This window comes from Chrysemys picta, chromosome 11 (genome assembly GCF_011386835.1).
Source record: "Chrysemys picta bellii isolate R12L10 chromosome 11, ASM1138683v2, whole genome shotgun sequence".
Lineage (NCBI taxonomy): Eukaryota > Metazoa > Chordata > Testudines > Emydidae > Chrysemys > Chrysemys picta.
Window position 1 is genome coordinate 9,662,765 of NC_088801.1, and position 12,683 is coordinate 9,675,447.

Here is a 12,683-nt window from a genome sequence, read left to right on the forward strand (position 1 = left end):
CGGGGCAGAACCCTGAGGAAAGAGGGGCACTGGGGTCCAGGAGGGACATGGGGGCCAGTGGCAGGCGAGACACCGGCCAGGAGGAGGCGCTCCATATACTGGAGAGCTAATTCTCAAGATGACCAGCAGGAGGCGCCGCACCGGTGAGTCGTCACTTTGCTACACCAGCCTCGCATCAGGATGTGTAAAGCAAAAAAAAAAAAAGGAGAATTACAACACACCATTGTGTTTGAATCTATATCTCCTCTGCTCCAGGGTGTTTGCTACTAGATCCCAGAAGGATCTACTATCCTTCTGGGGATCTGGTAGCAAACACCCTGGAGCATGCTGTAGCATCAGGCCAGTTGTGGTCATATCTCCATGGAAACACTTAATAGCACAGCAGTAGGTTACAATGGCTTTGACTTTAGTACATTACGAATTAACACTGTTCCCCTCTTGCACTTTTAAAGTTTCTATACACAGAGCCTAGCAGCAACATTCATGCTCTTCCATGGCTGAGCACTCTCCTTCAAACCCCTGCCCCATCCTACCTCCTTCCCAACTGCCTAACCCCATCAGTACAATACTGGACTTCCAGAATTCAGTCTTTCTTAATGGAATCACATCCTTCTAGGTAACATACCATATAGCCAGGCATACTGTTCAAGCAGCCACTGCTGTCCTAGTAGAGATGGGCTCAAACCAAAACCCTGAACCTAAACACACCAACTCTTTGAGGGTGTTTGAAAACCAAACCAGAACCCAGATTCAAATAGTGTGGTTTGAATCGATCTCTAGCTATTAGACTTGAACTTTGAACACAGTTGTGTGATTCTGTGGAGGGATTGGTTGCGAAGGAAAATGCAACATTTTAAGTACATATAAGACTTATGTTCCAGTTCCACTATCACGTATATAAAAGTCAAATACTCACCATGCATTATGATGCTTTGTGTATGCATCTGTCAAACACTGCTGAATTGAACAAATCTACCATATAATACTCTTGGTTTTAATCATCTTATTTGAAGAGTCACATTTTAGAGACGCACATTTAATATTGAAACACTTGAAGATGCTGTAAGTACTTTAATTAAACGGCTGCATTACCTTGGAGACAGTCCGCCATGGGAACAGTTGGTAGGGGAAGTTAAGGGGCTGGTCCTGCTGCTAGAGTGCCGTGAAGGAGTCCGACCAATAGTATTGCTAGGACAACCCTAATACAGAAGCAGGAAGAAGAGGATTAGGGAAATGTTAGTATACACAACAGATGGAGACAAAAATAAAATGGGCCCAAATTCTGCTTTCATTTACATGGGCAAGCTTGATGGATGAAAATCAGGACCGGATTAGCCCCGTTCTGATTTTAGTTTGTGCTATCACTTTCTGTGTTATCGACAGTAATCCATTTCAATAAGATTAAGTGAAGGTCTAAACAAAAGCAGGGTTTGGCCCACTCTCATTAGCAAGTTCCAATATTTTCTAGCCTGGGAAGGCCACCCTTTCATAGCTCTGTGCACTGTGGGTTCCATCCAAGACACACATGTTCCTGTTGGACCTATGTTTCAGAATCCACAGATGCAAGAGGTGTAAACACGTTTTGGGCAAGCTTTGAAAAATTTGGCCCATGCAAAGAGAACGAACTGCACATTCAACCAAGTTACCACTGAACTCACATTTAAAAACATATTTGATTCTCTGTCCTGCTGTTCCTAAAGCTGTCTTGCCAGAGAAGTAGTTTATCAAGTTATTCAACTTCTGAAACACAATTCTTTGTATTACAGGGTATGGAGATCATTATTCTGATCATTTAAAAATTATGTTAATACATTTATTATTTTTATAGCCTGGAATGTTTTTGGATTTTGTTTTGTAGCAAGAGAAACAAGTGTAAGATAATAATTTAGAGCCTCATTTTCTACTGCCTTGCAGGGTCATTTATACCATTGCAACATGGGTAAAAATGTTTCCATTCTGATTGAGTAGCATTATACACACAAGGTGCAAGGCACTAGAGAATGCCGTCAAGAGCACAGGTGTGTTCAGCGCCTTCTTCCTGTGGGTCTGATCCTGCCGTTCTTGCTCAGGCAAGACTCCCACTGAACGTAAGCGATGTGCAAAGACTGCAGGACTTGACGCTATCTGAATTACACAGGATTTCTGTACAAATAAGTTGTTACAGTCAAGAGGAATTGCAGCAAAAACTATTCTGGTAAATGCTGAACTGAGAAAAAAAGAATTTAGAGATTTACCAAAAAATTCCCTGCTTTTTCCTTCAATAGAATAAAAATATTTAAAGGCTTCATGTAGAATCAAAGTAGAGGAGCACTGGTTAGAGATGGAAAAGACCTACTGGATCAAAGTTCTAGTTCCCTGATGGAGAACGTAAGATATTAAACAGATTTCAACGGCAGTGCTGAGCACAGAGAGTTTGCAGAATCAGGCCCTTGATCCTAACTAAAAGCTCAAGATAAATACTTCCAGTGGGATTTTCAAAAGCAGCTCAGTAACTTAGGAGCACAAGTCCTGTTGACTTTCATATGCTCCTAAGTCACTTAGTCTCTGTGCTGGCAGCACACAGATCAAACCTAAATAGAGCTGGCAGGGTTGTTTTAATGGTCACTTCAACAAAATGTCAAACAGACATTTCATTTCCAAGAGAAAGTGAACTTCATTAAGTCGACTGTGGCATAATGCTGCTCGCAGGACTACAGGCATGCTACTGAACATCTGAAACAGTGGTTCATCGGTGAATTGTTGTCTTCTGCAACTCTCCTCGTTTCTATGGACATTAGCTGCATAAGCATCTCACCACGCTAGTGTTACTGGAGTTCTTGAGGTGGTTGTGGAGGAGCTTGGTAGCACCGTCTTGGAATGTTTTTGGCAAGGCACCAAGTAACATGGTAAACTCGGGAGTGTTCAGTTCAAACAGCGAAATCAGGACTATTTGTGCTGCCTAGAAAGAAGACAAAAAGGTAAAAGCATCCATCAGTTTATCTGTGCGGAGAGTTGGAACAGTCTGCGTTCTAGAAAGGCTCCTTGCAGTAAATGTCACAGATTTTTCATTTAAACAGAAAATTACCGTGAGAGACAGACACATTTCTAACACACAGCAAGGAAGCACTGTTGAAACTAACCCTTTAGCGGTTATGCTTACAATGTATTTTTAGATGGACACTATTTATTTTCAGGCTTAAAAAGCTGCTCGTAGTTACAGTAATAAAGCCTTACAGTTCCTTCCTGCCCTGCAGGGTGTTTCCATTGAACACCACCAAGTTGCTGCTAGAAACAAAAGAAACCAAAAACAAAACAGAGACTTCTTTCAGAGCAGAGTAATTGTAAGACTCCAAGACTGTAGCTTCTTATATTAGTCTGAAAGGGACTAATGCTCTCTCCACCCAAGGGATCCACAAAGCTGATACATCAACTAGAGAACCCCTGCTTTGTCCTTCACATATTAACCTTAACTCCTGACGCCGTGTATTGCAGCTACCAGCCTTAAGAGCAAGGACGACCAGCCCGGGCTCCTTCAAAGCCTACCAATGACACAGACAGAGGGGAATCCCCCCATCTGCAGCTCCCTCACAGTCAACGAGTGAAATCCTGGCCCCATTGAAGCCAACGGGAATTTTGCCATTGGCTTCAATGGGGCTAGGGTTTCACCCCAGGTGCCCAAGAAGTCTAGAAGAATCATTTCCAAGAAAAAGTGAACTTCATGAATTCCATGTGGAAATGGAGAATGCTGGGCAGAAATGGCTTTTAATGGGAATGTGTACAGTGTAAATAATTGCTAACGATCAGCAGCAGAACTGCACGGCAAATTACACAGTCACATGTCTCGCATTGATATGGCCTAGGACTGTACAACCAGTACAAAATGTTCCAGTTCGTCTTTCTCTTCCCTTGCTCGCTTTAGAGAAGGGTGAAGTGGTCTTATAATTACCGATTCAGCACCATAGAAGAAAACAACTACAAAGAAGCTGAAGCAATGAAGGACCTCTAAAAAAATGCTCGTCAGCAGCATGTTCTCCAGCCTGTACACAGGACCAAAGTATTTATCTGGATAAAGGGCAGTAGTTTAGGCTCACAAGCCAGATGACATGTGCTTTGATTGACAAAATTGCACAGAGACTCTGCAATCGCAGACATTTGGTTTAGAAGCTTTCTGGAATCTCCTTAGACTTCCTAAAAATGAAGAACATCTTTAAAGGAGTTTAAAAAACAAACTCATGTATTCCATTACTTTGATGGTGACTGCGCTTTCCATTGCTTCAGCTGATTCAAAACAGAGGACATCATTTTTAGGAAGTTGAGTATTTTAAAAGTTGCAATAAGTAAGTGTATTCAGTTTCTTATGAAGTGGAATCCATTGGTAGAGAAGGAACATGGGTACACAGAAACCCTTCCATAGCTAAACAGAATGAAAATACTCCATTGTTTCAGTGTGAAAACTATAATTCTAATTTTACTTACCTCTCCATTCATTAGTCTGAGAACTTAATAATAAGGCCCTGCATTAAAAAAAGCACTTTTCATCTGTAGATCTCAAAGTGCTCTTCAAAGGTGGGGAAACAGCAGCATCTCCATTTGACAGAGGAAGAAACTGTGGCCCAGAGAGTTGAAGGGGCTTTCCCAGGATATCACAGCAAGTCTCCGGCAGAGCCAATGAACAAAGGTCTCCTGCTTTCAGTTCCATGTGCTAACCAAAGACAATGCTGGCTCCTGAAAAAATTCCCATTCACTTCAACACAAGCATGGCCTGCAGTTAATTACTTGAAACTAAGAGTCCCAGGGTATGGAAGGAGGTGGGGGGGGGGGGGGAGGGAGGGAATTATTTTCCCTTGGTACTTTCCTCTCCGAAAATCCTAACTCCAGACTTATCCTCCTCTGACTTTCAATCAACTGTGCCAGGGAGTCTCCTTAACCTGTACCCAATGGGGGACACGTTTTGTCGTCTGTCCTGGTACCTTTAATTTTCATCAACCTATTTTCTGAAATGAAAACATTACTGCAAACAAAAGACCCCAAAACAGAATAGTCAGCATGTTGAATGGAATGAAATGATACTCATGACAAAATACACACCCAGTCATGAAATCATGCATACCCCCGAATTATTAATTTAGTGGTTAGGAAATCTACACGCAGTCACTAGCACAACTTGGCAAGCGAACCTCAACTTCAGCGAGACTTGAAAATGAGGGGACTCGAGCAACGTTCTCAGGATGAGAACCTTTTAAAAAATAATTTGAGGTGGATTTTCAATGCCTGATCCTGCAGTCCTAACTCCAGCAAAGCACCAGCTGAAATTAATGGGTGTTTTGCCCGAGTCAGGGCCACATGACCAAACTGATAAACATTGCCTCTCAGTGTCTGTTAAGTTACACTTGGAACGTGCTGCTTTGTGGACTTCTCTCACCACATACCTCTTTCCATCGTAGGTGTATTTCCTACATAAATTGGGCCTGCTCCTGCTATTATTCAGTACCTGGAACATCCCTGAAGTCAATGGGAATTTCAGGAGGTAAGCAGGAAGCTACTCAAAGACTGGGTCCAAATTTAGGGCCAGACTGTGCCTGGACCTTGGACAGGTGCGCACGGCATGGGAAGGAGGGGAAGGATGCAAGAAGCCTTCCCATCCCTTCTACCCCTAGTGCATGGGCCAGGCACAACAGCAGTCCTTGAGCTCTCCTGTGTACAGAGAACGCGCTCTCAGAATGCCCCCAGGGGCAGAAAGGAGTAGAAGCCATAGCAGAAGGGAGTGCAAACTTCTATGGGTGGTGTGACAGGCACCTCCCCCTTGTGTTCCACAATGCTCCAAGATACATCATGCTTCTCTGAGGCACAATCCTTATTAGAGCTCCATCGGGGACAGTGTGGCTTTGCTTCATCCCAACATGGACCACTGCCTCATAGGCACAACTTGACTCTAATGCAGCAGTTTTGAGGACACAGAGGTACTGCAGACAAGTCCTGCTCCCAAGGTCATTGGAAATTTGCCATTGGCTCCTTCCCCTTTGCATTTACTATGGCCTACGTCAGGGGTTGGCAACCTTCAGCACACGGCCCGTCGGTAATCCACTGGCAGGCCGGGAGACACTTTGTTTACATTGGCCGTCCGGAGGCACAGTCCCCTGCAGCTCCCAAAGGCCGTGGTTCGCCGTTCCCGGCCAATGGGAGCTGCGAGAAGCGGCGACCAGCACGTTCCTGCAGCCCGCGCCACTTCCTGCAGCTCCCATTGGCCAGGAATGGCGAACCGTGGCCTCTGGAAGCTGCGGGGGGCCGTGCCTGCAGATAGTCAATGTAAACAAAACGTCTCGCAGCCCGCCAGCAGATTACCCTGATGGGCCGTGTGCCGAAAGTTGCTGACCTCTGGCTTACATGTTCAGAAAAGACCTCCAGTATTAGGTACGCAAATGTCCATTTGGTAGCTTTATTGCTTTCTGCCAACTGGATATCTAACCAAGGGTAGCATTTGGCCCGTGGGGGGCATAAAAAAATGCTTTAGAACGATACACCCTATTCCTGAGGTGTGATACAACTAACAAGTACTCCTTTCAAAATACAAACTACTACTAGTAAATGGTGGTTCAGTAAAGGCACTGAGACAGTACTACGGCTCTGTGGTTTTTATTTCAACCTTGTTCTGGGAGAGGCAGCTCTTTTTAAACAATACTCACCCACATCCTAGGTTCCCTCTAAACTGCGCAGTTGCCTATTAAGCCTCGTGCAGGGGCTCAGGGCTGTGGCGGGGAGAGATGCCCTTTCCCCCAGCATGGACCTGCTGTGGCAGGGAGAGGCACCCTCCCCTTCCCCCCCCCACCCCCCCGCCAGCCCGCCGCAGCCAGGGGAGAGGCACTCCTTCCCAGCGCGGACCGGCTCCGGACTTGCAATGGCTGGGGGAGAGGAGCCCCTCCCTCGGCCCGGACCAGGCCCGCTGGAGCTGCTGCAGCCGGGGAGAGGCACCTCTCCCCCTGCCCCGAGCTGCTGCAGTGAGAGAGGGCTGGGGGGAGTCCTCTCTCCCCACCTCAGCCCTAGGGCAGCCTGCACCCCAAACCCCTCATCCCCAGCCCCACCCCATAGCCCGCACCCCACAGCCAGAGCCCTCAACCCCCTCGCACCCCAACCCGCTGCCACAGCCCTGAGTGCCCTCCCACACTCCGAACCCCTCGACCACATCCCCACCACATGAGTTTTGTTATGTACACCAATATGAAGGTGATGTGTCACACATCACCTCCATATCGGTGCACATAACAAAATTCATTCCACACATGGATGTAAAAAATTAGCAGGAACACTGCCCACATCTATTTTTAAATGTACTGTTGCTTTGTTTAATGCAGGAGTAAACTGTAATGCAAACCAGGGTTCTGTCTCTTTAGCTGGGATTTTCTGTCCAAGATTCAAAAGACAACGTTCTGCCCATGCTCCAGCCAAACCAGTGGCACAGCTCGCATTGACTCCAACAGCAGCAGGGTCCAAGCAGGCCTAAAGTTGGATCTATTCAGTACTAACTGTCACAGCACTTCCTGATTCAACCTAACAGAGCCTTCCAGCTGGGTTGTGGGTGCAATTTTCTTCTTAGATTTGAAGGGGGCAGAAGCAGCACTCCTAAATCTTTCTGGTAATCAGATATATACTAACTTGAAAACACATATCAAAATGAGTGTGCTTTCACTGATATTTAACTACTGTAATCTTAGAGGCCAAATTTTCAAAAGGGACCAGTGATTTTGCGCATTTCAGTTTTTGGGTGCCCAACTTGAAATGCCTTAAAGGGGTAGATTTTCAAAGGGGTGCCCTTATAGGGTGTGTCAAGTTGAGCACCCAAATCATATTACTTTTGAAAATCTTGGCCCTAATCAGTAACCGCTGGACAGTCATTACATGGATAATAGTTAAACACACAGACAGATTAATTCTGTGCTTGCTTCACAAGCATTGCCCATGCAACACTCATGCTGAGGATAGAAAAGAGGGTATGTTATATGAATCTTCTCTCACCTATGTGCCCCTGGCTTCTGACATTGCATCAGCATTGTGCAAACTCAGCACATCTCCTGTCAGGGCCAGATAATCTAGATATTAGGGGTCATCTCTTAATGGGCCAAATTCTCTGCTGGTTTAAACAGGAACAACACCCATGACGTCAGTGCCTGCTTATGTTAGTGGGGGGGAACCTGACTCCATGTCGGGATGTTGGCTCACCCACTAGGGATGTCAGGCTGCTACTCTGAAACCAATAGGGATGTGTTACTTCCTTCATTCCCTCCCTAATTACACCCTTACATGTTCCATAAGCTTTTGGCTGCTCACAAAGTGGATTGACTCAAGCCACTGCTGAGCTGACGATCAACTTCTGCGAAGACCTTGCTATCCAACAGCATCATCTGACGTGAATATTAATACCCAACGTCCCATTTTACACTAGGAGGAGTTGGTTGGTTGGTGAGCCAGATTCACTAAATTCCTATGTCCCTTACAATCTAGCTGAAATATACAAAGTCACTTTGAAACCAAGTTTGGCAACCTTCAAGTTACAAGAAATGTCACGTCACATGGGAGAATGAATTCATTTTAGGAAGGGAGTGGAATCAGTGTCCTGAGCTTAATATGAGTGACTTGAAAGTCTATCCAGCCAGCTCATATAGAAAATTGCAGTTAGTCTGATCCCCAGGAACCAGATCAGACCCTTAGAGCCGTCAGCAGCAGGGTTAGGTTGCTCTAACTTATGCTGGGGACTACCCTGACCCACAGTCTGCCCAGAACAAGGGAAGTGAAAACACCACCTTTTTTGCTCACTCTCCTGAGCTGTGCACTTCTCAACCACAGCCAACAATCTGGGCCAGACTTATCCCAGCTACGACAATAGGGTTAATAGAAAGACACACTAAAACCAAACTATTATTTCACATACACACACACACACACACATATATAAATGAGGCATCGCATTTACAGGCAGCGAGTTAATGTCTCTTTACACCATTAAACTGTATTAGAAATCTAAACTGCAAACAGAAAGTGTATTTTGTGATTAGTGTACATCTGTACAGTAGTCTACCTGTTTACATTTCTCTTCCAAGTTTCCTTCACCAGGCCCTGAGGAGGCTGTAGTTGATCTAGCTGGCAAATCCTCACCTACCCAACTATGCATGCTCTGGGTTCAACAAATAGGAAATGTGTTATTATTTAATAAAGAAGCACAAGATTTTTAACAACGAGCATCTAAATGCAATATATATTCCAGCTTCTTGCATCAGATGCATCTTCGGTATAGGTTGCTTTCCTAATTTGGGATTAATAAGAATACATATTAATATTTGAACCAACCAGCAGGAAGATCATAGTCAATGAGATCACCGGGGTTAAATCTAACTTGCCTTAGATCTCTGGCTTTGCAGCACTAGTTAATTTTTTCCAAATCCTGTTACAACAACCCTTAGCGCTCACCTATGAAGATGTAAAGCACTGCATACGTTCAGACATTAACTAATTAAACCCTGCAGCCACCATTTGTTAAGTGTGATTATCACTCTTACAGACAGCAAAACCAATAGACAGAGATTTAGGTGAGATGGTCAAGTTCAGTGTCAGTTTAGAACTTGGGAATTCCTGACTCTCAGTCTTGTGATGAGTCTACTAGCCCAATGCTCTGTGCAAATGCATCTTACAGTGTTCATCAGGCTGTGGGAATGGCTACCAGTTCTACACTCCTACTGCACATTATTGTTTTATTCTTAATTTTGCCAGAAATGATAAAATTGCATGTGTGTTTCTCTTTTCACCACCCAAGTGTAAGGCAAGTGGGTAGATTTCCATTTTAAAAAGCATAAGATATATGGGCGCAGGAATCTCTGTCTACTGTTATAGACTTAAATAGCTTAATTTGTATGGAATTGTTCTCTACCAGTGATCATGCAGAATCCACATGAGGTATTAGGCTACAGCAGTTTTGCATTAGGCTGTTTGCACGAGCAAGTATATTTGGATAAAGCCATGTTGGTATCAGCTTCACATCAGAGAAGGCTGTTGCATTAACTGTCTCACTCACTTCCAACTGGAATGGTTTGCAGGCCTTAATTGAGGCTCACTTAAGTGGGGTTTTGGACAGATGATTTAGCATTATCGGGATATTAAGCAGAACCCACACCCCTTGACCAAACTGAGCCACACTTGTTTTCCCAAGTATGCTGCCTTTTGGGTTCCAGAATCTGAAGGCTACAAGAACAGTTGGACTGGAGAAGAACACCGAAGAATCCAAGTTAAGCACTTCAGTTCACAACCCACTTAAGTCTCTTGACCAGCTAGCACTTACGAATCAGATTGTACAATGTTCCCAAAGACTTCAATTACATGACTCTGTTTATACCCACAATCTGCAAAGTAAAAACTACTTTTTCCACAAATTTACATATATTCAGATGTAAATACACACTCACACACAGAGAGACCACATCCAGATTCTATATAGTGAATATTGATATATATTGATATTATATATACATCATATACTTGTACATATGTGTGTGAATAGTTATATATCTGTCATGTATTAGTGTGTATTCACACTCACATACATACAAACATGATGCCTGCACACACATTATATTAAGCAATTTCTTCCTGTCTCAGAGAGCAGTCATCTGGTATACTAGCGCTAAACTGTAAAATACTTTATTTTACTTAAATACCACCCTGTAATAAAAACAACTGTTTGTTGAATAAAACTGCTTTCAAGCCAAGGGATCCCAAAGTACCATAAAAATACATAATGGTCATTTTAAGGAAATGATTTACCCTAGGACTGTGCTATCCAAGAAGCCCTAAAATTTTTATCTGTGGGCCTATGAATGTTAGAAAATCGGTTTCTTACAGAGCGTACAATAAAAATATTTGGACTCACACAGCAGTCCTGCCTCAAATTCTAAACAAACAGAAAATGACCACCACATTTTTGGAAACAAGACTGAGTACACGGAGATCTTTATTTTCTAACAACATTAAAGAAATCAAGTAAAAAAAATGTCAATTTTGAGATTTTTATTATAGATTTTCTCCCTCAGTTGTTTGTAAGTATAGGGATAGTGTTGAGGTCATTGAAAATGGTTAGTCTTCGCACTTGTACACCTTGACTTCTTTAAAAGACCTGCATTACAAGTTGGATTTCAGCGATACAGTCACAGTACTGTTTTAATCCCCATACGGTCTTGATGGAATCCCAAAACCTGATTCTCCATTGCTGGACTCTTTGTCTAGCCAATGACACATGGACAGGGTGGGTCTCGGCACATTACCAAACCAGAGCTCTCGGGTCACTTACAGCGTGTTTGCATTTTACACAGGTGTAAATGTCTGCACAAGCTGCAGGGCAGTGAAGAATCGGGCCCCAAAATTGAACTAGAGCTCCAAGGAAACAGGTCTTAGGGTCCATTCTGGCAAAGTGCACAAGTCTGTGTTAGTTGAGAATGCGCCATACATCAGTTCCTTTATAGTAATTCGTAGCACTAAATACTGGTGTATAAATTGCCTCTCTTTACAAACAATGTGCATGTGTAACAATTGTGTGTATACATCCTGCATTTGCACACAAAAAAGTAGTAACTGCACACACACAGGAACTGCCCAAATCGCGCAGGCACAATGTCACTACCCAGAGGTGAACATCTGACATTTGGTGCTAGTACAACAGTGTGCAGTGGTCTTATTTGTTTAGCACCAACAACATGCATCTGTGGTAGCTTCTTGGAAATCCGATTTGAACCCCCAGAGCAGCATTAAAAAAAAATAAAATCTGCCTTTTATTAAAAATCCGCCAATATTCTTTATCCAGTTGCTACCTCAAAAGGCCAAGACTATCACTAGCTGTTGCTCAGTAACATGTCCAGGGTGCATGTCACAATTACAGTTCATTAAAAGCCTTCAGAGACTCCTTTTCAGCAGAGCTTTTAATTAAGTCACAGCAGTGCTTCATGCAGGCCGGGCACCAGACATGCCAGCCCAATCATGTCTCAAATGCAGTCAGAGCAGCACTGTGGAAGCTCCAGGAGTGATTTGGCAGCTTTGGTCCTGCAATATTGCTACAGAGGAGTCCGATTGCATTTTCGTAGCAAAGTTTGTTCTTCCGGCCATTGCACGGGTCCTTATATAGCCTTCATATTTACTCCCATTTTAAACTAATATCTGTATTTTAACCATACTCTTTTCTTCGGGTGTCCGCTACGATCTCTTTTTTCAAAGTGACAATACCTGTATCTGTTAATATATTGCTTCCTATACCATAATCTTTAATGGATGACCTCTGTGCACTTCCTTGAGTATTTGCTGGTCTGATATCTTTCTTCTGGATTTATCCTTTTCTCTTGATATAACTTAGAAATGGTTTCCTCTTGTTGCAAAAGCCTTTCACTTGTTCTCAACATTGTATATTACTTTTCATAAAATGGACTCATGTTAGACCCGAGACCTGTGCTCTCTCCCTTGCTCATTCCAAGTGCCTAAGAGAATCTTTAATGGGTTTCTGGATTTAATCCATCTCAAAAACAATTTGGGCTTCCAACTTGTTTTAGTTCATATGCACTGGTGAGTGAAATCTACACCAGCGATGGACCAGCATTAAAACAATTAATATAAGAGATTGATGAAGGCTCGACATTGAGGTGAATTTCATCTTGGTGTGAGTTCAAGTGATACTACGC

General features: G+C 43.5%; 1 protein-coding gene across 19 annotated transcripts in view; it reads right to left on the minus strand.

Moving 5' to 3' along the window:
• CLASP1 (cytoplasmic linker associated protein 1) overlaps positions 1–12,683 on the minus strand; it is a 265,392-nt gene that overhangs the window by 37,423 nt on the left and 215,286 nt on the right. For 14 of the 19 annotated variants that reach the window (XM_042843075.2, XM_042843076.2, XM_065561475.1 and 11 more), the window contains 2 exons: positions 2,795–2,938; positions 1,093–1,199 (listed from right to left, as the gene is read on the minus strand). In XM_042843075.2, coding sequence (XP_042699009.2) covers positions 1,093–1,199; positions 2,795–2,938 — 251 coding nt within the window. Of the gene's footprint in view, positions 1–1,092; positions 1,200–2,794; positions 2,939–9,049; positions 9,146–12,683 lie in introns of all 19 variants that reach the window. The other 5 variants (XM_065561472.1, XM_065561474.1, XM_065561473.1 and 2 more) reach the window with 1 other exon arrangement.